This window comes from Tenrec ecaudatus, chromosome 14 (genome assembly GCF_050624435.1).
Source record: "Tenrec ecaudatus isolate mTenEca1 chromosome 14, mTenEca1.hap1, whole genome shotgun sequence".
NCBI lineage: Eukaryota > Metazoa > Chordata > Mammalia > Afrosoricida > Tenrecidae > Tenrec > Tenrec ecaudatus.
Window position 1 is genome coordinate 103,530,446 of NC_134543.1, and position 27,327 is coordinate 103,557,772.

Genomic DNA, 27,327 nt, shown 5'->3' on the forward strand with positions numbered 1-27,327 from the left:
CAACACCATCTCCTAAATGGACACCTGCTCCTCCCCTCAGAAGAATTTATTTCAAAGGACAGCACTGAATCTACAGCTCCAGAAGAGGGACATATCTGATTGGAGCACACTGTAGCAGATGAAGGGGGAGGAGGAGAGAGTGAAGCACATCATGGCCCACCAGGCCAGGAGGTCGATGTTCCCAATTAGAGCAGCCAGTCAACAGAGAGGACCACATGGCTGGCCCCACTATGAGACAGGACATCCCTCACTGACCCATAGCCCTACAGGGGACAACACTGGAGACACAGTGTGGGAATTGCACCCAATCAGACCCCGCCACACAGAGGCAAAACATGAAGGGGTGCAACAGAACAGCAAGGGAATGGAGCAGCGACGTCCCCAGGGAATGCTGAAAGTGTACTTTGGGGCCAGGGTGTGGTTCCCCAACACACTGCACTGCAAAACACTCCTAAAGGACAACAAACAAGCCTTGAACTAACTACAAGCTTTTCTTTCTTGTGTTTTGTTTTGTTTTGCATTTTTCATTGGTTTGTTGTTGTTATTTTATTGTATATTGTTCCTTGGTTGTGCTCTGTCTTGTTTTTGTGCATGTTATTATCTCCGCAGGTCTGTCTAAATAAGGCTGGATGAACAATTGGAGGAGATAACAAGGGAACCGATAGTTCCGCGGGGACATGGAAGAGGGGGAGGGGGTAAAGGTGGTGTTAATAAACCCAGAGACAAGGGAACAACAAGCAATCCAAATCGGTGGTGAGGAGGGTGTGGGAGGCCTGGTTGGGCATGTCAAGGGTAATGCAACTAAGAGGAATTGCTGAAACCCTGGTGTGGACTGAGCATGATAGTGGGACAGGAGGGAAGTCAAAGGAAATAGAGGAAAGAACTGGGAGGCAAAGGGCATTTATAGAGGTCTAAATGAAAACATGTACATATGAAAATATATTTATATATGAGGATGGGGAAATAGATCTATGTGCTTAAATTTATAGGTTTAGCATTAAGGTAGCAGAAGGACATTGGGCCTCCACTCAAGTACTCCCTCAATGCAAGAATACATTCTTCTATTAAATTGACATTCTATGATGCTCACCTTCCCAACACAACCATTGAAGACAAAGAGGGTGAAAAACCAAAGGTGGTGAAGACAGCTGACGGTGCCTGGCTATCAAAAGATATAGCGTCTGGGGTCTTAAAGGCTTGAAGGTAAACAAGCAGCCATCTGGCTCAGAAGCAATAAAGCCCACATGGAAGAAGCACACCAGCTTGTGTGACTACGAGGTGCTGAAGGGATCAGTTATCAGGCATCAAAGAACAAAAAATCATATCACTGTGTGCTCACCTCCCTGATAAGACAGCTGAAGATAAATGGGTGGGAAAGCAAATGTGGCGAAGAAAGCTGATGGTGCCCGGCTATCAAAAGATATAGTGTCTGGGGTCTTGAATGCTTGAAAGTAAACAAGCGGCCATTTAGCTCAGATGCAACAAAGCCCACATGGAAGAAGCACACCAGCCTGCATTATCACAAGGTGTCAAAGGGATCAGGTATCAGGCATCATCAGAACAAAAATCTTACCATAGTGAATGAGGGTGGGAGTGCGAAGTGGAGACCCAAAGCCCATTTGTAGGCCACTGGACATCCCCTTACAGAAGGGTCTTTGTAAGAGACAAGCCAGTCAGGGTGTGATGTAGCAATGATAAAAAAATACAACTTTCCTCTAGTTCCTAAATACTTCCTCACCCCACCTCCCACGCACCCACTGTTATGATCTGAATCCTACCTTGCAAGACTACAGAGGGGAACAGGAAATACAGGGAATCCAGGGCGGATGACCCCCTCAACCAGTGGTGTGAGTGGTGATACTGGGAGGGTAGAGGGAAGGTGGGTTGGAAAGGGGGAACAATTACAAGGATCTACATGTGACCTCCTCCCTGGGGGACGGACAACAGATACGTGGGTGAAGGGAGACGTGGGAAAGAGCAAGATATGACAAAATAATTTTTTAATGATCAAGGGTTCATGACAGAGGGGTGAGTGGGAGGAGGGGAAAAATGAGGACCTGATGCCAGGGGCTTGGATGGGGAGGAAATGTTTGGAGAATGATGAGGGTAACTAATGTACAAATGTGCTTCACACAATTATTGTATGGATTGTGATAGGAGTTGTATGAGCCCCTAATAAAATGATTTTTTTAAAAGATGTACAGTCTTAGAAATTCCAAGTGGGGGCAGTTAGTGCTACCCGGCCCTGTAGAGTCTTTTTGAAACAGAATCAATGCCATGGCAGTGGGTATGGTTTGATTTGGTTGGGTTTGGGTTTCATAGTCCCGATGGTGCAGTGGGCCAGGCAGTTTAGACCTGCCGGTTGCTCAGAGTGAAAAAGCTGCGACTGTGTGCAGGCATGAAGTACATGTCAAGCTAACTGGTGATAGAACTCGTATTTTACATACTCACTTTCGCGACTCTGTGCAGCCTGCCATGTATCTTAATAATTATAGTAGTCTGTAAACATTTCAGAACACATTTTAATGTACAGAGCCAATGGATAATTCATATTAAATGTTTCAAAGGTTTTTAAAAAGGGAATTATAGCATGCAGGAACCCTGGTGGCACTATCCGGCAAACATTGGACTGAAGACCCACAGGGTTGGTATTTCAAGCCCACTAGTGGTTCCGTGAGAGAAAGATGAGGTTTTCTGCTCACTTAAAGGTGCAGCCTCAGAAGCCCCTCTCAACGACCAGTGGCAGAGGGTTTGGTTGTTTTTGTGGTTGTTTGGCATGTAACCTGTAGTTTAATACTCTTAGAAGAAACTAGTATAAAATATCACTTGGAAATTGGGATTCGTCAAGCTGTCCTCCTAATAAACCAGTTCTTCTTTCTCTGTTTCTCTTGGAGGCAAGAGAAAGATGAGGTTCTCTACTCCAATAATGAGTTACAGTCTCTGAAGCCCATGGGGCAGCTCCACCCTGTCCTGTAGGGTCTTGAGTTGGAATCAACTCAATGTCAGTGAACTTGAGGGACTTTTCCCCCACTTGGAGTGGTTCTTAATTAGACTCATAGCTCCAGGGCACGGACCTAAAGTTTGGGGTAACACTTGCGTTTAAAGGCTAGTTTGGTGGCATGGCTTGCAGAGTAAAAGAGTATGCTCTGTATTAGTTTACTCCATGCCTGGGGTGAGCAGCCAGATTGCCCTGGCAACAGTCACTTGGCAACACAACCCCAGGTGGCAGCCACCTGAACTGCAACCACACCCCAACCCAAAATCTTGGCCTTGTGGGCTCTCGGTGATCCTCTAGCACAAGGTAGAGCTGCCCCTATGAGTTTCTGAGGAGTCTCCTCTTTCCCCTGCAGAGCGGCTGGCGGTTTAGAAGTACAGACCTTGCGGTTAGCAGCCCAGCGCATCACCGCCGCCCCCGCCCAGGCCTCTGAACTGGTGCTTCCAGCCAGGCTGCACGCCATCCGGCAGAAGTCACACAGGAGAGAGGGCCTGTCTCTGCACCTCACCATCATCTCGAAAACGAGGAAGAATAAAAATAGCAACTACCATGATGGAGCACTTCCTAGCATCAGCTGCTACGTCAAATTTGTTGTGCGCAGTGTTCTGTGTCACTTTGATGACCGTGTTATGAAGAGGTCATGGTGACGTCCTTTTAGAGAAAACAGGCTCAGAGAAGGTACGCGCTCATCTCGAGCTACACGGGGGGTGTGGGGCGTGAGGGGGTGCTGTATGGAACTCCTTGCGGCGCTAGCTGGCGTCACTGGAGCTCCCCAGTGGGGCTGCCCTCAGATTGCCACAAGCCAAGTGCCCACCGAGGCAGGAGTGTGGTCAGAAGGCCGGGGGGTGCAGCCTACCAGCTTCGGGTTCCAGGCTTGCCACTTTGGGGTCTCGAGCAAGTTAACTCCTTTGGTCACTTTGTGGTTCCGCTGGGCACCCAGCTCTGTCCACACTCAGACCAAGTCCCGGGGCTGGTGGTGAGTGTTGGGGTTCAGCCGCAGGACCTCACGGCCAGCCCCCGAGGCTGCTTTCCTCTTCAACCCCCAGCTCCCTCAATGGGCAAAGAGGTGACAGATGAGAATATTGCGAGAGGCAGTCCGTGAGGGTGCAGAGAAATTGTGTCAAATGCTTGGAGCAAAATACCATTCGATAGCCAGGAAACAACAGCAGCAGCATTGTTAATAATAATAACGTTTGTGATACGGTGAGGAGAGACACAACATCTGGACAAACTCCACAGGGGCAGGCGTGAAAGAGTCCAGGTTTCCTGGATGACCATAGGGGCAGGGGGAGTGTGTGTGTGTGTGTGTGCGCGCACGCGCGCGCATTGGGTGTGCTTGTGTCTGTGTGTGTGTGCGCAGGTGCCTATACTCATGTGTGTGAATACGCGTGTGCATGTGCATGTGAAAATGCATGTCCACTGTGTGTGTATGTGTGTGTGTGCGTGCGCAAAGGTGCCTATAATCATGTGTGAATATGCATGTGCATATGTGAGGATGTACGTACATGTGAAAATGCATGTCCACTGTGTGTATGTGTGTGTGTGTGTGTGTCTTTGAGAGTAGGAGGTCAAGCAGGAGTCTGATAGATCTATGATTGCTGGTGCCTAGTGCTGCCACCCCTCGGGTCAGGCTGTCCCAGTCTTCCTGCCAGACACCTGCAGTTTGTACCCCAAATACATTCCGCTCACGCTTGTAGACAATCATGGCAATTTGTCCTGTCCGGCCAGCTGTGCCACCCCCTGGTGGGGGCAGGATTTCTGGCTGGTTCCTCTCCAACCAGCTACAGATGTGAGGGAGCGCTTTGGGTGGGATCCGGCACCCAGGACAGTCCGACCATCGGCAGAGGGGGCCTGAGCCTGGGAGAGCCAGAAACTCCAGCCCAGGGGAGTCCCAGCTACAGATTGGGTTAACACCCCAGCCCCTGGAGAGGCGGTGTGGAGTCCTTAGGGCCCCGGGGCTCTGGGAAGCCTCATGTCTGTACCCCAGGAGGCCTGGTCACCGAGGCACGGTGCTTCAACGCCATCCTCAAGGCCTGCAGGATGGCAGCCTGGCTGTTCTGCACATTGTAGGCACTGAGGCCCAGCAGGCGGTCGAAGTCTTCCTCCTGGTACGTCATGTTGAGCAGCGAATAGGGTGAGGTGGCCCTGGTGAGATCCACTTGGCCAGCCTGGAGCTCTGCCGGGTTGCGTGGGATGCCTGCAGGGGGCGGGAGGGTGGCTAGGATTGGGACTTAACAGACACTAGCCAGGCAGGGCTAAGTTTAGAGGCTGCTCCTTGACTTCCTCGGGCTCCCTGTGTGCTTCCCCAGAAACAGAAATGTGTGTCGTTGTGTGTGCGCTAAGGGGCCCACCCTGACCCATCGTGGTCGCACAGGACAGAGCAGGACCGTCCCATAAGGCTTCCTGGGCTGTGTCATCCGGAGGGGAACAGGTGATCAGGGTGCTGCGCCCATCACAGAGCGGCCAGCTGGTTGGTTCGCAGTCCAGGCTGGACTTAACTGCCTGATGACATCAGCCTCCAATGGCTTCCTCCACGGAGCAGAGGCGTTCAGATGTCACTCCAGGGAGCTTGGAGGGAGGGGAGTCCCCCAAAGGAGGACACAGGCATAGAGACCTTAGCACCCCAGGCCAGGCCACCATGTCTGGGATGGGGGAGACTGACTCCCTAGCTGCCCTGCTCAGGCGCTTCACCCTCTGCTAGCGGGGACAGCTGGGAAGAGCCCAGGGCAACCTAGCAAAGAGGGAGTTGAGGAGGCTGCCTCACCGGGGGCCACGTAGTCCTTGAAGGAGGCGTTGACCAGTGGGAAGTGCAGCAGGGCAGGAGCCTCAGGGCAGTCGGGGTCCGAGAAGAGGTAACACTCCTTGGGCTGGTGGAGGTCATGAGGGCTCAGCCCCACTCGGGGGAAGGGCAGGCCCTGGGCCCGGCAGTACAGCTCAGTCTGCTTCAGCACCTACAAGGAGAGGGGCACACAGAGAACCCAACTAGCCCCCCAACATCCCAACCAGGGCGCTAGAACACCAGGTCACACCGGCTCCCTAGGGGGCAAGCCCACAGCCCAGTTTGGTTCTGCTCGTGACCCAGTTATGCTACGTAGTGCCTTGAAGGGAGCGTAGGCTTTAGACATTTTCTCATTAAAATCTTTAGGTGGAGTATAGAGCCAGAACCCACCCCCACCCCACCCCTATTCAAGCTTTCAGAACCAGAGAAACTCCTTAGGGGGTGTACCTCTTTATCTCAGCCCTCCTCAACCCCACCCCACCCCCAAAAAAGCCCCAGGGTTGGTATGGAGACCACCAGACCCTCTGCTAGCCCTGTCTAGGCTGCTGTTCTTGGGGGACAGTGGAGGTTCTCACCGTTCCCCTCTTCTCGGAGCCCTGGGCCTCAGGCCCATACTCCTTCCCAACCAAGGCCCCTGGCAGGTATCTGTTCCCCCTCCATCCGAACAGGAAATGCAGAGGCTCTGCCACTGCCCCCTAGAGTCTGGCCTGGCTGGGCAGAGAACCTGGGGTCCCATGGAAGCTTTGGGGAAAGCCAGAGGCACCTCGAAGGGTGAGGACAAGGAGTAGTCGAAAGAGAGGATGAGGTCCAGCCTGCGGCCTGGGCGGAGCAAGGCGGGGCAGCTGGTGTTGATGAAGTAGGCGGTGTCCACTAGACAGAGCTGGGGCTGCTGGGGGGTCATCTGACTGGGGGTGCAATCCACTTGGCTGTCTGGTAAAGGAGGCGACTCCAGTCAGAGAGACAGCCACCCTGCCACCTTCTTACCACCAGGAGCCCTGGTAGTGTCGTGTCCTGTAGTTACCTATGGGGCTGCTAACTGCAAGGTCAGTAGTTCAAACCGACCAGCCATTTCCCAGACCTTCGTGTATTTACAGCCTCTGAGGCCCACCCGGCAGTTGTACTCTGTGAGTTAGGACCCATACTAGGTGGCAGTGAGTTTGGATTTAGGGTTAGCGTCACATCACAGCAGGGGCCCCGGCGGTCTACTGGTTACATATTGGTCTGCGAGCGGTGAGGTCGGCAGTTGGAAGCCTCCGGCCACTCCATGGGAGGGGCTTTCTACTCCCAGAAAGAGTCAGTCTCAGAAACCCGCAGGGCCGGTTCTACCCTGTCCTAGAAGGTTGAGATAAACTGGCATCAACTCGAGAGCAGTGAGTTTGGTTTGGGATTGGACACATCACAATTGACTCCACGCCCCTTCTTTCTTTGGGCAGCTCTCCTAAGACAGCTGCTAGCCAGCTCCTCCCCAGGACTGGCCAATGGCCTCTCCTCTAGGCCAGCCGAGAAGTTGACCCTGTGACCATCCCCCCCACCCCCCATACACACACCAAGGTCTCTGGGAGCCCCTAGCCTTGGACCCTTTCTACTCAGAAGCCCAGTCTTCTGAGTTGAGCATGGCCATGGTCCTACCTGCCCAGGTAGAGAAGTCTTTCTGGCTTCTGTACTGCTGGTGCAGCTGAAGGCCACGGAGGAAGTTGGGGCTGTGCTGGTGGAGGGGCCTGTCTGTCAGGAAGCCCTTGAAGGCCTCAGCCAGTGCCGTCCCAGGCTGCAGCCACAAGGCCTCAAGGTATGAGGGGGTCTCTGAGGAAGCAGGGGGCTCCTCTGGGACCAGAGAAAGAGACGGTGGTCTGTTAGAGGCCTGAAGATGGCTGGCTCACCGCCAGTGAGTGTCGGAAGGGGGGCTGGCCTCATTTCAGCACCCCTCGGCGCCCCCTTCCCTACCTGCGCTCCTCATCTTATCTTTGATGTGCTGTGTCCAGGTTTCCCCGGAGCTGGTGAGGCTGTACCAGGCATCCAGCAAGTTCAGGGAGAAGATGTTGCTCCAGACTCCTGCAGGGCCGAACCCCCAGAGATGGCAGGTGTCTGGCTCCCACCCAGAGGCCAGCAGTCCCACTCTTGGGGGTTGGTGGATCATGGGGGTGGAGGGGAGCTGCCCCTGCCATGACTTTTCCTCACAGCCCCCACCCTCCACTCACCCCACCCTAGGTCCCTGCCCAGACCTGAGCCACTGCAGGAGTTCTGTCTAGGCAGAGAGGCCTGCCCTGCAGAGTGCCCCCCAGCCCCCTCACCTTCCAGAAAGCAGATCCGGGACTCAGGAAGCTTCCTCATCAGCCGGCCCATGAAGAAGTCAGAGCCCAGGAGCTCAGAGGGGATGAAGGCTCCGTACTTCAGAAACCCAGTCTCATAGGGAGAGAACTCCACCCATTCTAACGGGGTGCAAGGGACCGGTAGCCATGTGAGGGGAGTCAGCTGGCCTCAGCCCTCCTCCTGCCTGGCAGGGTGGGCATCAGTGCAGACAGACGAGACAAATGTAGACTCCTGCACTGGCCACTCCCCGACCCGGTCCCTTGCCCAGGTTCTCACCCCCAGCCCAGTGCAGAGAGGCCCCCCTCCCACCTCCCGGCTCACCCCTGAGCCCGCTAGGACCACCACTCTTCCCCGGGGCTGGAAAGGAGGTTCGTGTCTGAAGTCTCTGGGGACCCTGCAAGTCTAGAGGATTTGGGAGGGGGCAGGGGTGGTTGGGCGGGAGTAGCCAGGGCTGTACCCTTGAAGTCGAGGGTCTCTAGATGGTTCTCTTTGACATCAAGGCTCAAGTAGAGGGGCAGAGGGTTCTGGCCCCGCTCCAGCGCAGCTCTCTGTCCTGACAGCGTGTGGTGCATCTCCTGGGGAGAGGGCAGGAGGAGCTGAGGGAGGCCAGGAGCACCCTTGAGGGGGCAGCTCCACCAGACAGAGCCCAGCTTGGGGCCCAGATTGGAGGTGGGAAGGCAGCCTGTCTCCATTGCACCTCCTCTCCCTATCGTGGGACTTAGAGTTCCCACGCCCACATTGGGACCAGCCCCCTACGCAGGGTCGCAGTGTATGTGCTTGTCTACACTGGCTGAGCACTGCTTCTCTCCAGGGGGCCCCGTGCACAAGGATGGCAGTGCCCGTGGTGCCTCTGCCCCTCCCCTGCCCCATATCCTGGCTCCCAGCAGCCTCGCCTTTGTGGGCCAAGCCGTGGAAGGGAGGTGGACAATGATGCCATATTAGACCTTCAGTCCCAGGTACTAGGTTTGTGGAAGGCTCTGAGAACCGTACAAGCAGTAACTTTACACCCACCTCATGTTGAGTCTGCCCATGAGTTCAGCCTCCACTGAGTTTTCTCTCTGACCATTGGCCAGCAAGGAGAAAAGCTTTGCCCTCAGGTGGAGGTGTGTTTGCTTGGGAACCAAGGAGGAGGTAGCTCACCCTCAGGCACTTGCCCTCCGTGGAAATCGGGGGCCTAGGGGCTCCTGGTGATGAGTCACCCCCCATTGCAGAGGGCCCCAGAACCAATGCTGCGTGCAGTTGTGGACCGCTTTCAATGGTGGTCCTCCCCACCCGTTCCCTGAGTCCTGTCGTGATTCGTGATGGGTGTCTTCACAACGCAATACAGGGGGCCTGCCACCTGCTCACAGTTGTGTGACTGGTTTCCTTCGTTTTCCATGCTTTGTCAGGTGGGCACGTGGTGCCAGTGCAGCCTCGTCCCGATGGTCCCCCTCCTCTAGAGGATTTGGCTTTTGACTTTGTCCCATTTAAAGATTTAATAAGGGTCTCTATACAATATAGTTGGGGGGGAGGTCTTTTCCCCCTAAAGCAACACACAAACACATTTGCCTGCACATACATGTACCATTTTCCAGACAGGACACAGGAGCCCCTGTTAGCATCCTTTGTAAGCTGTGCCAGGGGGCGGACTGCCGGGACTCAGCAGATGGCACTGTGAGTTTTAATCCCTCTCAGCTTGAACAGCATCAGTACCAGGGGTCCTGAGGCCTCTTAGGAGATTCAGCCCTGACTCTATGGGAGTGGGATTAGTTTGAATTGACTGTAACAGGTGTCTTTTACAAGCATCCCCCCCTCACTTTAAAACAAAGGTCAAAGTATTTCTCTAATCCTATTATTTAAATTGCAATTTGCCAGTTACAAAATATTGGAGTTGTCTTTTCCATCATTTACACATAGCTTTTGGAGTAGGGTGCTGTAAAACCCACTGAGGACAGATCTGTTCTGCTTCATAGTGACCCCTCTGTGGGATTTCTGAGAAGACAGCCTCATCTTTCTCCCTCAGAGTGGCTGGTCACTTTGAACTGCATAACTTGTGGTTAGCAGTCCAATGCTTAACCAACAGTGTCACTGGGGCTCCTAGCAGTAATAAATACCTGTTTTATCTTTTTAAAATGTTAAGGAATAGTCTATATCAGAGGTAAATTCTGATAATTAAGAAAAACAAAACAGTAATGAGAATGCTTTCATATTAGGATGATATTTTAAACCACACGGCTCCTTGTTTTGTTTGTTTGTTTTTATGACTGCTTGTTTTTAAGAAGATATGGATGTCCAATAATGTCAGTTTTTATTGTTAGGAGCATGGAAAAACTAATTACGTTTGCCTTTTTAACAATGACTTTAAAAACTTTTTAATTAGATAAAATTAAGAAAACAGTGACTTAAGTTATGGCTGGTAGATGAAATGATAATTAAATCAAAGTCTTCTTTATAGCCTAGAATCAAATAGCATTTTCCAGCATCTCATAAAAACTGTTCAAACAAAATTCTCCCATGCTACAGAAACTCACTGCTGCACTTGACAGAAAACCAGCTGTTCAAACATGCCTCCTTCAAACCTGAACATGAACTTAAACTGCATGCCCCAAGCACCCGGAGGACATATTAACAAGCAAACAAAATATGTCGAGCAATCAGTTCATTTTAGTTCAGATGAACAGTTTTTTTTTTACATTATGGGTAAGTAGGGTTTATTTTAAGAATACAGGTTTGATTTAACATTTTTTATGTTGATTTATTTTTATTTTTTTTAATTTTAACAATTTATTAGGGGCTCATACAATTCTTATCACAGTTCATACATATACATACATCAATTGTATAAAGCACATCTGTACAGTCCCTGCCCTAATCATTTTTTCCTCCTCTTTTCTTTTTTTACATTTTATTAGGGACCCATACAACTCTTATCACCATCCATACATATACATACATCAATTGTATAAAGCACATCCATACATTCCCTGCCCCAATCATTCTCAAAGCATTTGCTCTCCACTTAAGCCCCTTGCATCAGGTCCTCTTTTTTTTTTCCCCCTCCCTCCCCTTTCCCCCCTCCCTCATGTGTCCTTGGTAATTTATACCTCGTTATTTTGTCATATCTTGCCCTATCCGGAGTCTCCCTTCCCCCCTTCTCTGCTGTCCCTCTCCCAGGGAAGAGGTCACATGTGGATCCTTGCAATCAGTTCCCCCCTTCCAACCCACTCACCCTCCACTCTCCCAGCATCGTCCCTCACACCCTTGGTCCTGAAGGTATCCAGATGAACAGTTTTTTAAAAAGATATGTAAACTTCATTTCTGGTCACGACGGGGGAGGTTGTTTAGACTCCCCATTGCACTCTAAAGGAGTCCTGGGCTGCTAATGGAAAGATGACTGGTTCAACCCCCCAGCTGCTCCAGGGGAGAAAACTGAGCTATCATCTCTCCCCACACAGATCCAGAATCTTGGAAAGCCTGCCTAAGGTTGGAATTAGTTGCAGTAGGTTTGGTGGCTCCCCTGAAGATGCTAACAGTGTTTGAGGTTTTTAAAACATTGTTTTTAATGTAAGAGCTGCCAAGAGAGTAAGGAACCCAAGGCAAAATCTAAAGGTAAACAGGAACCCAGAGATATAAATGAGGTCTGAGCACCAAAGCCACTTTGCCCTGGTGGCGTCTGTCAAGTTGGGCGCACTTGAGCCTCAAGGTTTACGTGGTTGGTTGACTTTATGTGTCAGCTTGGTTAGGCTGTTGTTCCCAGTGGAGTGGCCAAACTCCAGTTTAGTGACTGCTCCACAAGACCACCTAAGGTAATATCATCACTTTCCATAGTGTATTATAATGTAATGTAATGCGATGTGATGTAATCAACCCATCTGTCGAAAAGCAAAGCTTCTGTGACCTGTCTCCTGAGGGCGTGCTCTGCTTTAAGAATCTGAATAGATATCTTGGCAGAATTCTCTCAATCTTCACTGTGCATTCTTCCCATCACCTGACCTATGGATCTAGAGACAGAACCATCAGAAGCCTCCAGTGTTGCCACCTGACCTATGGAGTTTGGACTAACAGCTTTCATAACTATATGAGCCAGTCCCTTGAAGGAAAATCAAACAACCTCTCTCTCTTTTCTTTCTTCCTCTCCCCGCCTCTCCACATACAGAGAGAGAGAGGCTCCAAAAAGCCTGTAGAAATTGAATTAAAATATAATAGAATTTCTCTATGAACATTTGAAGCTTCTGCATATATAGGTATCTCACCAGCTCTGTGTCTCCCAAGAACCCTAAGCCAGGACAACAGCACAAAAGGGATGGAAGTCAGGGTGCAGACCTGACTACACATTAAATTAGGAGCGCAAATTCACCCAACATGACCCAAGTGGTTCTAGCCACCTCCCTGACTCTTTGAAACCATTCAACAGCTGTGTTTGCATAACTGACTTTGACCCTGGCTGGTCCCTGACTCTTGTGGAAAACCCAGACATTTCTGTTTGGGGCCAGTTCATTGAGACTAGCCTGGGAAGAGGCCAGGACACGGTGGTTCCCCCTCCTATAACCACCAGCCCTGGCTCTCTGTGTGTCCTGCCAGTAGGGTGGTGCCCCAGCCTCCTCCCATGCCCCATTCAGGGTCAGAGATGCCTACCTGTCCGTGCAGCATGTCCTCCAGCACCAGGGCCCAGAAGTCAGCAAAAGTGGTGAGGTAGCCCTGCTCAGCCCGAAGCTGCAGCTCCTGGTGGTAGCGCCTCAGGCGCTCTGGAGAGAAAGTCTCCATCTTGTTCTTGGCCATGTGCTCCCGGGTGTGTTGGATAGGTCCCTGGAGGTCCTGCTGGGACCACTCGGGGTTCCCATACAGGTGGGCCATTGCCCTGGGACAGCAGAGGGACTCGGTCAGGAGGGACGGAGCACCAGTCACTCTTATTCTTCCTTCCTTACCACCCGGGAGCCTCTTGGCATCAAGTCCCTTCATCTTGAAAATTCTCTTAGTGCAGTGGTTCCCAAACTCCTCTGGCCTACTGCCTTCTTTTCAGAAAAGAAATGACTCCGGAGCTCCTGGCAATGAAGTATCTCATAATCCAAGATAAAGTATCTGCTTCTGCAGCCCATCTGGATCATTCCAAGCCCCCCGAGACCCTCAGGGAGTGGAACTGCCCGTGTTGGGAAACATTGTCTTCGAGTGTTCTTCTTGGCCAGCACTGTCCAATGTACATATGATGCAAGCCATCTAGGTCATATAAAAGTTTCCGGTAGCTCCAAGTGACAGGGAGATGGGATTTCCTCTTCCTGTAGAGTTCGTCTTGGAAACTCACAGGGTAATTCTAGCCTGTCCTATAGGGTCGCTATGAGTCAGCATCGACTCCATGGCAGTGAGTTGTGGATAACTCTATTAAAAAGTTTTGTTGGGTTTTTATTAAGGTGAAATTAACTCTCATATATATTTTACTTAATTCAATATAGCCATATGTTATTACCACGCCAAGATATTGAAAGAAAAAAAAAGATTGGCGAAGTTTATATTTCTTTTTTCTTTTCCAAACCAGTTCTTCCAAACTTGCCATACAGTTTATATTGACAGTGCATCTCAATTTGGACTTGGCCACATTACAAATGCTCAGAGACCTCCATAGCCAGGGTGGGTTGTCATGGCGACGGCACAGCCCTAGGCCCTCTGCCTGCCTCCACAGATGCTCCTGTCACCTGGACCCTTCTGGGTTTTGCTGATACCCATTTTTCTTCTTATTCCTGAAAATCACACCTCGGTAAGCATCCAAGTAATGGGCCGTGGAGGGGGTGAAGGGAGCCAATGTCGTCCTTGGGTTGAATAAGGACTTATTGCGGTCCCCTCTACTGTCTGGCAATATAAGAACCCATCCCAGAGGGTATTCGAGGAAGATTAAAGGGGAAGCGGCGACCCAAATATACTCCTCTTATGGGCCAGACACGATGTAAAGTGTTTTACTTCAATGACCTCACTGGGATTCTCCAGAATCCTCTGCAGCTTGGAGATGAGTCAAGTGTGAAATCAAAGGCGATTCGGAATTCAAGGTCACCCCAGCCAGTCAGTGGGGGTTGGGTGGGGGGAGCGCGGTACGGCACGACTCACACTCAGCTCACACCCAGCTCACTCAGGATCAGCAGAGAATGCACCTCGTTCACCACCGCTGCCCTGTGAATGTTTCCTTCCTTCCGGGAGCAGGGGCCTCTCAGACAGACGCCCGGCCAGCCATGCTGCTCCCATCCACTTAACTTTTCCATGTGTTTCCCAGAGTGAGCGACACCGCCCCCCTAAGGATGCTGGAACAATCCTAACCCCAAACTCACCGCCATCCAGTCCAAGCTGGCTCGTAGAGAGCCCCCTACAGGGACATGGTGGAACTGCACCTGTGAGTTTCGGAGGCTCTAACTCTTCGAGGGAGTAGAATGCCCGCCTTTGTCTTTCTCCTGCGGAGCCTCTGTTGCTTTCAAACGGCTGACCTTGCGCGATTTGCAGGCCGGCTCATTAACCACGACACCACCAGGGGTCCTACACTTGATCCTGGAAGACGGCCTGAATAAAGTACAAACTTTTTTATTGCCAGAGGGGCGTTGAGTTGTTGATTTTTTTTTTCTAAAAAGGCAGCAGTCGGCCAAATAAGTTTGGGAACCCATGATCTAGAAAGTCCCTCTGGTGTTGGTCCCCCTCTCCTGTCTCTGGGCCCCATCATCTCTGCTCATCCCCAGGGTTCTCACCATGTAGAGCCTGAGATGCCACTGAAGTAGGTCACACAGTCCAGGAGGCCCAGTTTCTTCAGGGCCAACAGTTGTCCCAAGAGTGAAGTCATGGCCCGGGCACCCCCTCCAGTGGCCGTGATGCCCACAATGGGGACCTGGAGCGAACAGCAAGACAAGACAGAGCTGCCCCCTGCCTTCCCCCGGGGCCCCACCTGCTCTCAGCCTCCAGGCAACAGCGCTTCCTTCATTCATTCATTTATGGACGGGACCTCGGAGTCAAAGATGGAGCTGGAACCCAGCCCAGACCCAAAATGTAGCCCAAGGGGGACAAGAACCCCCAAACTCCCCACACATGCCCACTGCCTGGTCTGCTGACTGGAGTGTCTGGAAAGAGTATATGCACCCCCTTAGGGCACCCCCAGACAGACCTCGTCCTCCTGCAGGTCTCCCTCCAGCTGCAGGGCCTGCTTCAGGGCCTTAGCCACCACCTGCTTCCTCCTGCTCAGGAAGGCCTGCTCCTCAGCACACAGCTCGAAGCCCAGACGCACAGCCAGCTCCTTGGAACTGAGACAGTAATTGATCCCAGGGGTCAGAGGGCACCTGCACAGCTCAGTCATGAGCTAACCACATCCACAGTGAGCTGCCAGATAACCTCCCCGCTTCCAAGCTGAGCCTGCCCTTTTCAGAGCACGCTTCTTTTGTATGATACCCTTCAGGACAAACCCCCTTCCCTCTCCCCCTGCCCCTGACCCCGATACAGAGGTCTCTTACCAGTCCTCTGCCTTGAGTTTCAGGCCCAATCCTGGGACCTAAAACCATGGGGGAGAAAGCCTGGCTGTAAAGGAGATCTGGTTGCCTCCTGGTGGTAACAGGCTCCCCCGTCCTCATCTCCCTAGCACTGCTCATCAAGTCCAGGCCACTTACATTTGGGACATCAATGGTCACCTCTTTCCCCATGGGCAAGGCTTTCAGGGGCACAGTGAGGTGCTCAGCTGAGGTGTCCAAGTTCCAGGCACTGCCTGCGGCTCTCTGGAAGAAAACACCCATTCATTCACTCGTTCTTTCTTTCAGTACTTCCTCACAGAGTAACTAGACAGGCCCCATGATCCATTCAGTCCCAATCCCACCTGGCGTGCACCAACCATTACAAAGAACAACCGTGCCACTGTTGTAGGCGACACCGGGCTGGACCAACAGAACAGAAGGCTGCCTAGCCCCCATCTGTGCTCCTCTGGTTATGTGTGAGCTCCCTGCCGCAGACCCCGTTCATCCAGCTCATCCTGGGGCTTCCTCTTTCTGAGCCGAGCCGCCACTTCACCAAGCATGCTGTCCTTTCCCAGGGCCTGATCTGCCCAGATGACCTTCCAAAGTCTCACCCTCCAGGGAGCCTTCTGGCTGTACTTTCTCCAGACAGGACAGATCAGTCTGTTCTTCTGCCAGTCTATGAAACAGTCCACATGCTTCACCAGCGGCACCACCACACCGATTCTACTCTGGTCTCCCTTATTCTGTCCAACTCTCACACTCAGATGAGGACATTGAAAATATCCTGGCTGGCGTCAGGCACACCTGAGTCCTCAAAGTGGCACCCTTGCGCTTCAGTAACTGGAAAGAGGTTTGCACAGCAGAGCTGCCCGGGGCAACCCTTCCTTTGGTATCTTGGTGAGATCCTTGCCTACGTCCGCCTATCCTGTCTCCATGTACCATGAGGTGGCCTGTGGGCGCCCTTGCAAGCATGCTCATTTGCTTTATGTGAGTTGCACTATCAGCAAATGCCTTGGGTGCCCCTCATTTTCAGGAAGCCAGCTTGTGTCCTCAGCATAGTGAGGGTTGATGCTTGAATCGTGATATAATAATTGCCAGCATGTCGTGCAAATGCATTGTTCCAGCTACACAGCATGTATTCGATACACGAGCAGATCAGCAAGGAAGGTACTTCCCGTTTCCTTTGCAGGCATCATGCAGGAGCCATGCAATGCAACACGATGGGGCAGACAAACAAAGGGAGACCGTGGAGTGTCTGTTTTAGAGGGGGGTGAGGAAGGTCTCTCTGAAGAGGCACCCTCTGAATTGGAAAAGGGAAGAAAAGGAGGAAGAGGAGGCAGCCATAGAAGAGCCAGAGGAGGGCAGGGAACATACAAGGTGGGTTGGAAAAGCAAGAAGAGGCAGAGATAGCTGGCGTGTTGGGGAGGCAGAATATGAAGCAAAGTGGGGTGGCGGGGGAGGGAGGAAAAGGCCAAGTTGCACAGGGCCTGGTGGGCCACAGACGTCAAACGTTATTCTAAGAGCATTACTGGGGGAACCACTAGGGGGTTTTAAACAAAGACTCGTGCAGCTGTAGGAGCCTACTACCCCCACCCCAGCCTCTGGTAATCCTTGATGTCTACTGCCAAGAGAGAGGACCCTAAATGAGGAGTCCAGCAGGAAGACCGCAGGGACTTGGCTGTGCTATGTATGTGTGTTGGGGTGGGGCGGGTCGGGGTTGGGGGAGCCTGGGTCAGTTGGTGTAGCTGATGCTGATCAAAGGCTGGGTGGGTAGGCAAGCTCGCGAGCCTAGACTCACCTTCAGGCACCCACTCAGTTCTGTCTCCTGGGCTGTCAGATAGTGGAAGCAGGGGGCAGAGGCTGTGCCCAAAGGTAGAGTCTGGGTCTCTTCATACGACCCCTTCAGCTCCAGCCCCAGCTCCAGTTTATCCTGATCTGGGGAGGAGGGTGGATAAGTCAGGCAAGAGGCCTGTAGGATTTGCGGGTGACGGGGGAACTAGAGCTCAGTGTCCAGGCCAGACCCAACCTGGTGGACAAGCTTGAGGCTGGATTCTCAAAAGAACCTTCCCAGCCTGCTGGGCTCCACATCCCCATGGGCTTCCCACCCCTACCTTCATCAACCCCCAGGCAGAACCCAGCCGGTTCTGATCAGGGCTTACCTGGAGCCTCAGCCGAAACCCCCGTGTGGTCCAGACACACATGCAGGCATGACAGTTCCCGGGCCTAGGGCAGACCAGACCACATCACAGAGGACCCCTCCACCTCAGCCTGCTGAGCCCTGCTGACCCAGACCCACTGCACACCGAACAAGGAGTGGCCCCACAGTGGAACTGGATGGAGCAGCCCGGCCCACCTCTGAAAGGTGTACTTGGAGGGCTGAGCCAGCTGCTGTGGAGCAGGCAGGAGAGCCCTGTTGCCCTGCCTTGCCCCTTGTCCTCTCTGCATTCTCCCAATGTGCTCCAGCAATGGACTCTTGCCACGGGCCCTCTCCTATGCCAGGTACTGTCTGAGCAGAACTGTGTAGGACCCACCCAAAGGGCTTTCAATGGCTGATTGTTCAGAAGTCGATCGCCAGGCCTTTCTCCCAAGGCACCTCTGGGTGGACTCCAGATTCCAATGTTCTGGTTCACCGTCCAGCATATTTATCATTTGCACCACCAGGGGCGGTGGGGTGGGGGTGGTGCCGAATGCTAAATTTAACGATCCATCCCTCAGGTCAAGTACTAATTTAGTTTTATGTGTATTTGAAAGAGAGAAAAAAAGAAGAAACAACGGTACATCCAACACACTTGCATGACCTTGGGAGTGTTTTCGTAAATGTTGTGCTCTGAGCACTTGGCTCTCCTGACCCTGGTCCAAGTCCCGACTGCCTTCTCAAGCCCAAGCTCCCAACGCAGAAAACGTTTAAGGCGGCACCTGTCACCTAGTGTTCTCTGCACCTTCGTGAACGTTTCTGAGCTTGTGTTCTAGGGTGTGTAGACCCGGACTCTCCACTGTCCGCTAGCGGAGTTGATCACCGCCCCCCCCCACCCCGACCGGGTGGGAAGAGCGGTAGCAACTGCATTCCCTGCCACTGTCAGAGGGAGTGACCCCAAAATGGTCCCCCCCACCGGGTCCACAGCGGTGGTGGCACTACCAAGGAGGAGGAGCCTCAAGGCAGTGCGGTCAGGGTCGGTGTCACCCTTCACCTCCTCCACCGTCACCCGCCAGTCCTGGGACAAGCGAATGGGCCAGGAGGCCTGCCGCTGGCGGACTAGAGGGCTTGACCAGTGGACGCCAGAGGAGAGGAGCCGGAGGGGAGCGGTGGGTCTGACCCAGGACTGGGATGCGGAGGGAGGGAGGGAGGGAGGGAGCGAGGATGCAGGGTACGGCGCCCGGCCTGTTGCTCCGCCCACCACGGGGCGGGGATTGGCCGCTGGCCCCGCCCATGTGGGGCGTGGCACCAGGAATTGAGACTGGCGGACAGCCCTAGTGGCTCCCCCGCCCCTGGCCCTGGCCCTGGCCCTTGTCCAAGCAGGAAACTTGAAGTTCCCTCAGTCTCAGCAACCGCAGGAGGTGGCCTGACTCTGGGACTTGCTCCCTTCTCTTCCAGTGGGAAGAACCAACTTCCAACGGGTGTTTAAGCTCCACGCTGGGGGCCATCTCAAAGTCCTCCAAGGTCCCCCCGCTAGGCGCCCTCGTGGCACAGCCTCTGCCTGCCGCCCCACATCCCCGAGCACCAGATGACCACCACGTGGAGGTCAGGGGTGGCTCTGGCAGGAGTCCCTCAGCCTCCTCCCCCCTGGAGTGGGGACGGCCCCCCCAGGGAACCCGGGAAGCGTTTACCACAAGGACATTGTTCGTGATGAGGTTTTCTGGTCGTTCCAACCTGGAAAACACAAACCATCAAGAGTCTGGCCTTGCGAAGCAAATGCTTCCTGTGTGGCCCCGTGGCCCTCGCCTTCCCCTCTGAGGCTGTGTGGGGTCTCCCAGGGGGTGCTGAGGGCTCTAGGCCCCAGTGTGGCTCCGGGTGAGGATGAGATGCTGCTGAAGAAGGTGGGGGGCAGGGGGACAGGGAGAAAGACAGAAATCAACAGGCCTGCTCATTTCTTGATGGGGTGCCCAGCACTGCTAGCGACAGCAGGTTTTGACTGGACCGGCCAACAGGGAGGTCTGGGGAGAAGGCCAGAGCACTCTCTCCCAGTATAGAGCCTGGGTCCCCAGCCCCGCTGGCTATGTGACAGGATAGTACTCACGTGGTCTCCACCAGGAACTCCACGTCTAGCTCCGCCTGCAATCAAAGTGGACGAACAGGTCATCAACACGCGCATGCGTCTTTAGAGTGGACAGAGATCGTTCGTATACACTGTAGTGCCTCATCTGTGTCACCACACCGTATTGCGCTCCTTCCCATTTCAGAGAGAGGGAAAATGAAGCTCCGGCAAAGAAACGGGCCCTACCCTGTTACCCCACAGCTCAGCATTTGGCCGGGATAGGATCTATCTCCCCTCACTTCCTAGTCCCAAAACGCTTGTCAAAGTGGGTGAAGGGTCAGTGGAAGACGTGAGGAAAAATAATAACTTATAAATTATCAAGGAATCATGAGGGAGGGAGGGGAGTGGCAAATGAGCTGATACCAAGGGCTCAAGTAAAAAGCAAATGTTTTGAGAATGATGATGACTGTGATAAGAGTTGTGTGAGCCCCAATAAAATTATTTTTAATGTAAAATGATGATGGCAATATATGTCCAAATGTGCTTGACACAATGGATGTATGGATTGTGATAAGAGCTGTAAGAGCCCCCAATAAAATGATTTTTAAAGGGTGTACAACCACGGTGGAAAGTGGTAGAGAGCTTCCTTAAGAACAATTGTAAGAAAGAAAAAAATTGTAAAAGTGTACAACCACTGTGGAAAGCGGTACAGGGCTTCCTCCAATGGCCAGGAGTAGAATGACCCAGTGACCCCTTAACTCGGTAGATACCCTAAAGAAATCAGAACTGTGGCCAGACCAGATAGATCCACGCCCATGCCCATGCCAGCACAGCTCACCATAGCAAGAAGACAGCAACCCCTAAATGTCCATCTGGGGAAGAGTGGATTAAAGAAACTTTGATGCCAACACACAATGGGACCCTCCTCCCAAACCCACACCAAGAGCCACCTTGTCCACTGCTACTCAGAGTGACCCTAGAGGGCAGAGTAGAACTCCCCCCGTGGGTTCCCAAGGTGGGAGCTATCCATAGGAGCAGAAAGTCTTGTCTTTCTCCCCTGGAGCAGTGGGTGGTTTTGAACTGCTGACTTTGTGGTTAGCAGCCCAGCACATAACCCACTATGCCGCCAGGGCCACCTCCGATGGCACACTACCCTTGTCTCTAAAGCATGACAATAACACAGTGGATCGCCTCATGACATGGATGGATTTGTAGCATTCTCACTGTCATTGACCGAGTTGCTCCTGATTCAAAGCGGCCCTGTAGGTTTCTGAGGCGGTGACTCCTCACCAGAAAAGAAAGCCTCATCTTTCTCCCGCAGAGCAGCGGATGGATTTGAGCCTCTAACCCTGCGGTTGACAGCCGAACGCATCACCACGACACCACAAAAGGACAGCCCATGTATGAGACCATTTATAGAAGGAAAAAACAATTGAGATAAAGGTTTTCATACCCAAGAAGCTGGTTGTCAGGAGTGGGAAGGTAGGGGAAGAAGAAAGAGCAATAAGCAAGGGAACAGACAGGTGTTCCCTTGGGTGAAGAGGCAGACGGTGCCCTATAGCAGAGCCAAGGTGGGGAAGGAGGGGTACAGGGCAGGCTATTGGGAAGCTTGATCAGCTGTTAAATTGTTGAACACAAACTTGAGCTGAAATCTAAGCCCCACCTAATTCACAATAAAGAGGTGTGTGTGTGTGTGTGTGTGTGTGTGTGTGTGTGTGTGTGAAACAAGGGTCGACCTCAAAGAGATTTAGTATTTTAAAAGACAATGAAACAAAGGGTCATGTGTGAAAGGAGAAATCGCAATGAGGTCATTTGCATGCCGGCAGAAAAGTTATTCTGGCTTGGTGAGGGGAGAGTTTACAGAGGAATGGAGCAGGCCCCGGAACTAGGCTTGTCCCTCCCTCTCGGTGGGTCTGCCCTCCTGGAGAGAGGGGGAGTTCGGGTGTGGAGCCGTGTGAAGATCAGAAGCTGTCACCAGACATGATGGAGCCCCCAGGGTGGCTTCTACCTGGCTGTGTTTTGAGAGGCATTGGGAAGTTCTCCACCACCCAAAACCTTCCCTATACAGATGAGTGCAATTGCTCCTGTGGAGTGACTCAGGCTATTACCACAGAGTCCAGCTTCTTCCTTCCTATAAAATACAAGTATCTCTAGAAGGCATTTCCATTTCCCTGTGAATGAGTCAGCCCCCGCCCCCATGCTAACAGACAGGAGAACTGTCTGGGAGCCTGGAAAAGCAGGACCTATGGGGATTCCCCTACCTACCTGGGCACTCCCGGAGAAGGTCTTCCGGAGCAGCTGGCCAGGGAGGACTTCTGAGACATCAAAGAGACACTCAAAGATGAGATCATCCTTTTTAACAAAGTCCTCATCGTAGATGCTCAGCTCCAGAACATTCTAGACACCCAAGGACAGGAACTTAGTACATGAGCAACAATAATTGATGCGTTTTCCTTGATACCCAGGGCCAAAGAAGTATAAAGAAATCTAGAGACCCCAAGTCCCCCCACCTAGTGTGTGCTCACATGTGAATGAACCCTAAAATTCCTTCAGAGAATCTCTCCTCCCTCTCTCCCAGGCTTTGCTGGTCCCCTGAGGCATCTAGGTACCAGGCAGAGGGCAATGCAGCCACAGTGCCATCTCTGGAAAACAGCAACTGTGGAAGCAGTTTTGACTTGCTGAACGGTTCCTTGCAGGCAGGCAGTGCTGGAAGCAAGTAGAGACTGCTTATCCATGCCTCTGGTGCCAGGCCCTGTGCTGGGCATTCTCATATGTAACCTCACAACAACCCAGTCGAGAGGAGACTCGGACTGTGCACTGAGAGATGGGAGTGCAGAGGAAGCAGCTGGCCACAAGTGGCTCAGCCAGGCAGGTTGTGGAAGCACCACTTCGGGTCACACACTGTCTCGTAGCACACATGGGCCACGGATACCTGCCCCCAGCCATGCTCTGACTGAGCCCCCGGGGAAAGGTGTGTTCCCAAGAAACCTCCCTAGGATGGGGATGATCTGCCCTCAGGTGGGTGATCAGGCTTTTACCTTGACCTGACTCTGGAATTGGAAGGTGAAGGTCTCGTTCCATACAGGGTGGTTAGAGTTGGTGACCGTCTTGGTCTTAAACTGAGTTCCAGGTGCCGTGGGCAGCCGCAGGACCACATAGGGATCGGCCTGGCTCACTGCCAGTCAAGAGAACAGTGATGAGAGAGGACTCTCCACCCCCTCCTCCAGGGACCCCAGTGGCCCAGTGGGCAGCGCAGGTCAATCCCACAACACTCATTTGGTTCTGGAGCAGAAGACTATGACTTACACAGATCAGCCCATGACAAGTTCCGAGCCTCCAGGACCTTCACGGTGAGCTGCCAGCAGGCAGAAGCCTCCTGGAGAGAAAGATCAAGGATGGAGTCCCCCACCCAGACCTCCCTGCACCACAGCACTAGCCCTCTCCCTATCCCCCACCATTGACCACCTCCACCCCTGTGGAGGCAAAGTGTTCTCTGTGCTAAGTGTTCTCCAAGATCCACTCTCAGGCATCTGGGGCAGCTCTCTGGGGAGCCTTTGTCACCACTGCTCTTGGGGCCACAGAAAGGACAGGTGGAATCTGGGTGACACCCCCTTTAGGAACAGTGTTGTACAACAGAGTGGAGAAAGCTAGGACCCGAGGGCTAAGCCACTGTCACCCACTAGACATGTCACTTTGGGGTCTGCCAAGAGCTGCTGGGGAGGGCAGCCCTGTGGTGAAGCCTGGGAGCCTGTGGTCTAGCACCCCCCTGGGCCAAAGACGGTAATGATGTAGGGGCCGCTGAGCTCTTGGGAGACCAGTAGCCTGTGGTGTTCGCAGGCACGAGATTGGTGCTCAGCCCCTCTGGGCTTTCTTGGGTTGGAATGTGAAAGCTCCAAGAGGGCCAGGCTAGCCGTTAGCACCGTCCACAGCTGCTGCAGGTGACAGGTCCAGTGATGTTGCCGCGGGAGAGGCCACATGAGGCCACAGACAAGCCAAGGGGATGGTGGGGGAGGGGTGAGAGGGATGAGAAGAAATCAGATGTGCAAAGGCTCTGAGGTGATGAGCAGAGAGCCCTGCTGGGCACAAGCACACCTGGCGGGGTGTCCCACAGCTCCTTTGCAGAGGGCCAGGGGCTGCTGGGCTGTGAGGGCACCTCTGATCTCTGCTCTTCTGGGCACCTGCCCAGGTTTTTCACAGCTGGCCCTCATGCTGAGGGAGAACGAGGAGACTTTGTGCCCCCACCCCATGAAGATTTAGAGTATTGAAAGCCCTCCAGAGCAGTTCTACCCGGCCCTAGAGCGTCACCGTGTGTCAGAATGGACTCAAGGACAGGGGTTTGGGTTCTGGGGTACCTGAGGTAACCCAAATGGGCTGGCAGGGTGCACGTGTATGTCTTTTCTCTCTGGGTTGACTCCAAGGGAGGCAGACACAAAGCATTGCCTCGAAATGACCCTGCCCAAGAAGGCCACCTGTGAGGCACATGGACCCTGTGCACGGACAACAAGGGGGTGGGGGGAGTGGGCGTGGCCATCAGAACAGAGCATGGTCTGTAACCCCTGGAGGAGCGCGCTGCTTGCGTGGCAGATGTGCCGTTCTGCATGGCTGCAAGACAGGGCCTACACACCCTCCCAACCAGTCCTGAATCCGAGCCTCACTGCAGGTGGTCGGGAGGTCCCAGGCTCACACCAGCAACTGGTCTGCTCTACAGATGCCCAGGACCCACCCCTGCAGCCTTGGTCCCCAGCTCTCCCCGCCCCCACAGAAAACCCGAAGCAACTGCCACACAGGACTGTAGCTGCTGCCACTCGCCCCTTCCCACGCCTGCATCGTCCCTCTCTTGTGCCTCCACGCCTGCTGGGAAGGGGCCTCAAGTCCCCATCCTTGCTGATGGCTTTCCAGCAGGACCTCTGCCCCACCCCCAGCAAGGCAGGCTTGTCTCTCTCTCTGGGCAGTGCCACGTTACCCAAGATGCCAGGCAGGCCCGGGCTTTCGTGGTTTCTCATACCATCAAAGATGCTGCTTCTAGGTCTGGCTGGCCTCTTTTTCGCTCACAGCCCACAACCCCTTCATGCAGCATCAACGCAGGCCTTCACGTGGGCCTATGCAATCCCTGACAGAGACAGGGTACCTCGTCAGCCAGTGGGCTGCTTCCCTTGGGAAGGCGGCACAGGACTCTTACCAGAGGAAAGTCACTCGAAATGGCTGACTGTACAGAGCACCCGTGCCCACCTTGCCTCCTTGGAACTCCATTCTAGCCTCGTGGGGATTATCCTTGGCTGTTGGCACCAGCAACCTGGCCCCGCAGTGGGCCTTAAGCCAATGTTGTCATTGACAGAGATTTTTCATCATTTGTCAGGCACCTGGCTCCACTTACTCCCTGCACCCAGATTCCTCAGCTGCACCTCACAGGAAAGGTAAGGGCTGGGACCCTAGAGCCCTGAGGGAAGGCCCAGCCTTGCTCCTCCTGCTCCTCCAGCCAGGTCCGGGGGTCTCCAGGAGACCACTGCCTGGGATGGTGCTTTAAAGCCACTTAGGGCTACTAAGGTGTGTACCCGATTGCCCACTCCAAGCCAGTCACAATCCCTGATTCAAGCATGATCACCCATCCCGCCCACTCTCACTGGCCACCTTTCTCCCTCAGAAAGGCTCCCCAGCTCTCAGATAGGGAACTTTTTCCCCAAGGCTAAACCCAAGTACTCCTCTACACCTCCACGACCATTGCTAACACAGAGCGTCCAAGGATGAACTATGGCAATAATTACAAAGGCTAGTCTCTACAAGAAGGTAGTAGAAGGAGAGTCTGCAGCCAGATCGCCTGGATCTAAACTCTGGTCTTGCCGCCTACTTGCTGTGTGACCTTGGGCGACTTTCTTAACTTCTCTGTGCTTTTTTGGGCTTCCTCATAGGAAGTGGGAAGATAAAGGGTAGCGACCGCAAGACTAAACATGCCGATACCTGTTGAATACTTAGACAAATGCTGAGCAAAAAAGGAAACCTGTTCTAGATCACTGGACTTCTTACTTGGAGAGTAATACTGTTTCTGGATGCTGTACTAAGCATAGGACATATTGTAATTTGATGTGCCTTGCCAGTGCCCTCAAAAGAAAGCACTCATTCCCCGCTCCCCACCCCCGCCCCCAAACCCACCCGCTGTTTTACAGACCATGGAACTGTGGCTTTCCCAGTGTACAGAGTTAGTAGTAGTGGTGACAGAGTCAACCCCAGGGGGTTAAGGCCAGAGCTCACGAACAACCCTGGCCACTTTGTTCCATTGTAAAAGCATGTAAGTCTCCCACCACCACCACCACCACCATCAGCACTAACAACAACACCACTAACACCAACACCACCACTAACAACAACACCACTAACACCAACACCACCACTAACAACAACACCAGTAACAACAACAACACCACTAACAACACCACTAATACCACCACCACCACTAACAACAACACCACTAACACCACCACCATTAACACCACCAGCACTAACAACACCACCAGTAACAATAACACTAATAACAACAACACCACTAACACCAACACCACCACTAACAACAACACTAACAACAACACCATTAACAACAACACCACAAACAACAACAACACCGCTAACAACAACACTAACAACAACACCACTAATACCACCACCACCATTAACAACACCAACACCACCACTAACAACACCAATACCACCACTACCTCCACTAACACCACACACACACACACACACACTCACAGTTCTGAGAATATCAAAACACTAGAATTGCATACATGTGGTTTTTAATGAGGATTATTGAACTAACATATTAAACTAATATGATTCTTTTTGCCTGAGAACATTAAACCCCCAAATAAACTAAACCCACGCCATTGAATTGATTCTGACTCATTAGGACATATTAGAAATGCTTCCTACAGTTTTGGAGGCTGTAAATCTTTGTGGGAGCAAAGAGCCTCGTCTTCCGCCCACGGAGTGACTGGTGGGTTTGAACTACCGACATTGTGGTTAGCAGTCAAATGCTCAAACCACTACACCACCAAAGCTCCATCCCAAGGGCAGTGGAACCAAGAAAATCATTGGTCTCAGATGGAAGTTGCCCCACCAGAGCTCCTGAGACACAGGGTGATCTCTTGGCTCCAGCCAGTGTCTGGTGCGTTGTGGGCCTGCTGGCCTCCTTCTTGGACTGCATGTGTGGTGGAGCAGGAGGCGGCCCTGACTGGCCAGACTTGTGTTCTCTGGGCCCTATGCCTACCCGCTCCACGTCTCCCTCTGCTGTGGCAGAGCCCCAGGGATGGGCCCGGGCCCTCTCCAGAGATCAGGATCACTCTGATTTCAGCTGTGCCAAGCTTCTCAGGCTGCACCCTGGCCCCAGGCCTTCCCCTGACTGGTGCCCATATTGACAAATACTGTTACCTGGTGAGGATGGCCAGGGGCTTCTCTCGGCGACAGGTTCTCCATGCCAGCCCTTTTGTTCCTCTCCCAGCTCAGCCAGCACCGAGTGCCTGTTCCTGGCCAGTGCTGTGACTATGCGCTGGGATGGGACCGACAGTGACTCCACCAGCCTCAGAGGAGTGACAGTCCTATAAACAGGTTGGGGCT

At 53.0% G+C, this 27,327-nt stretch overlaps 1 protein-coding gene across 1 annotated transcript; it reads right to left on the bottom strand.

The window, feature by feature from the left end:
* Nucleotides 1-4,965: 4,965 nt before the first annotated feature.
* On the bottom strand, nucleotides 4,966-27,186 carry PLA2G4D (phospholipase A2 group IVD). The gene is made up of 21 exons (XM_075532294.1): nucleotides 27,142-27,186; nucleotides 25,094-25,096; nucleotides 23,026-23,095; nucleotides 22,758-22,894; nucleotides 21,985-22,116; nucleotides 19,762-19,796; nucleotides 19,352-19,394; nucleotides 17,686-17,749; nucleotides 17,325-17,461; nucleotides 15,686-15,790; nucleotides 15,533-15,570; nucleotides 15,190-15,325; nucleotides 14,780-14,916; nucleotides 12,696-12,918; nucleotides 8,539-8,656; nucleotides 8,063-8,200; nucleotides 7,716-7,823; nucleotides 7,404-7,595; nucleotides 6,538-6,704; nucleotides 5,760-5,946; nucleotides 4,966-5,192 (listed from the first exon to the last, which is right to left on the bottom strand). Exons 1-21 carry the CDS (start codon nucleotides 27,184-27,186, stop codon nucleotides 4,966-4,968), a joined length of 2,442 nt encoding a protein of 813 aa, XP_075388409.1.
* Nucleotides 27,187-27,327: the final 141 nt, after the last annotated feature.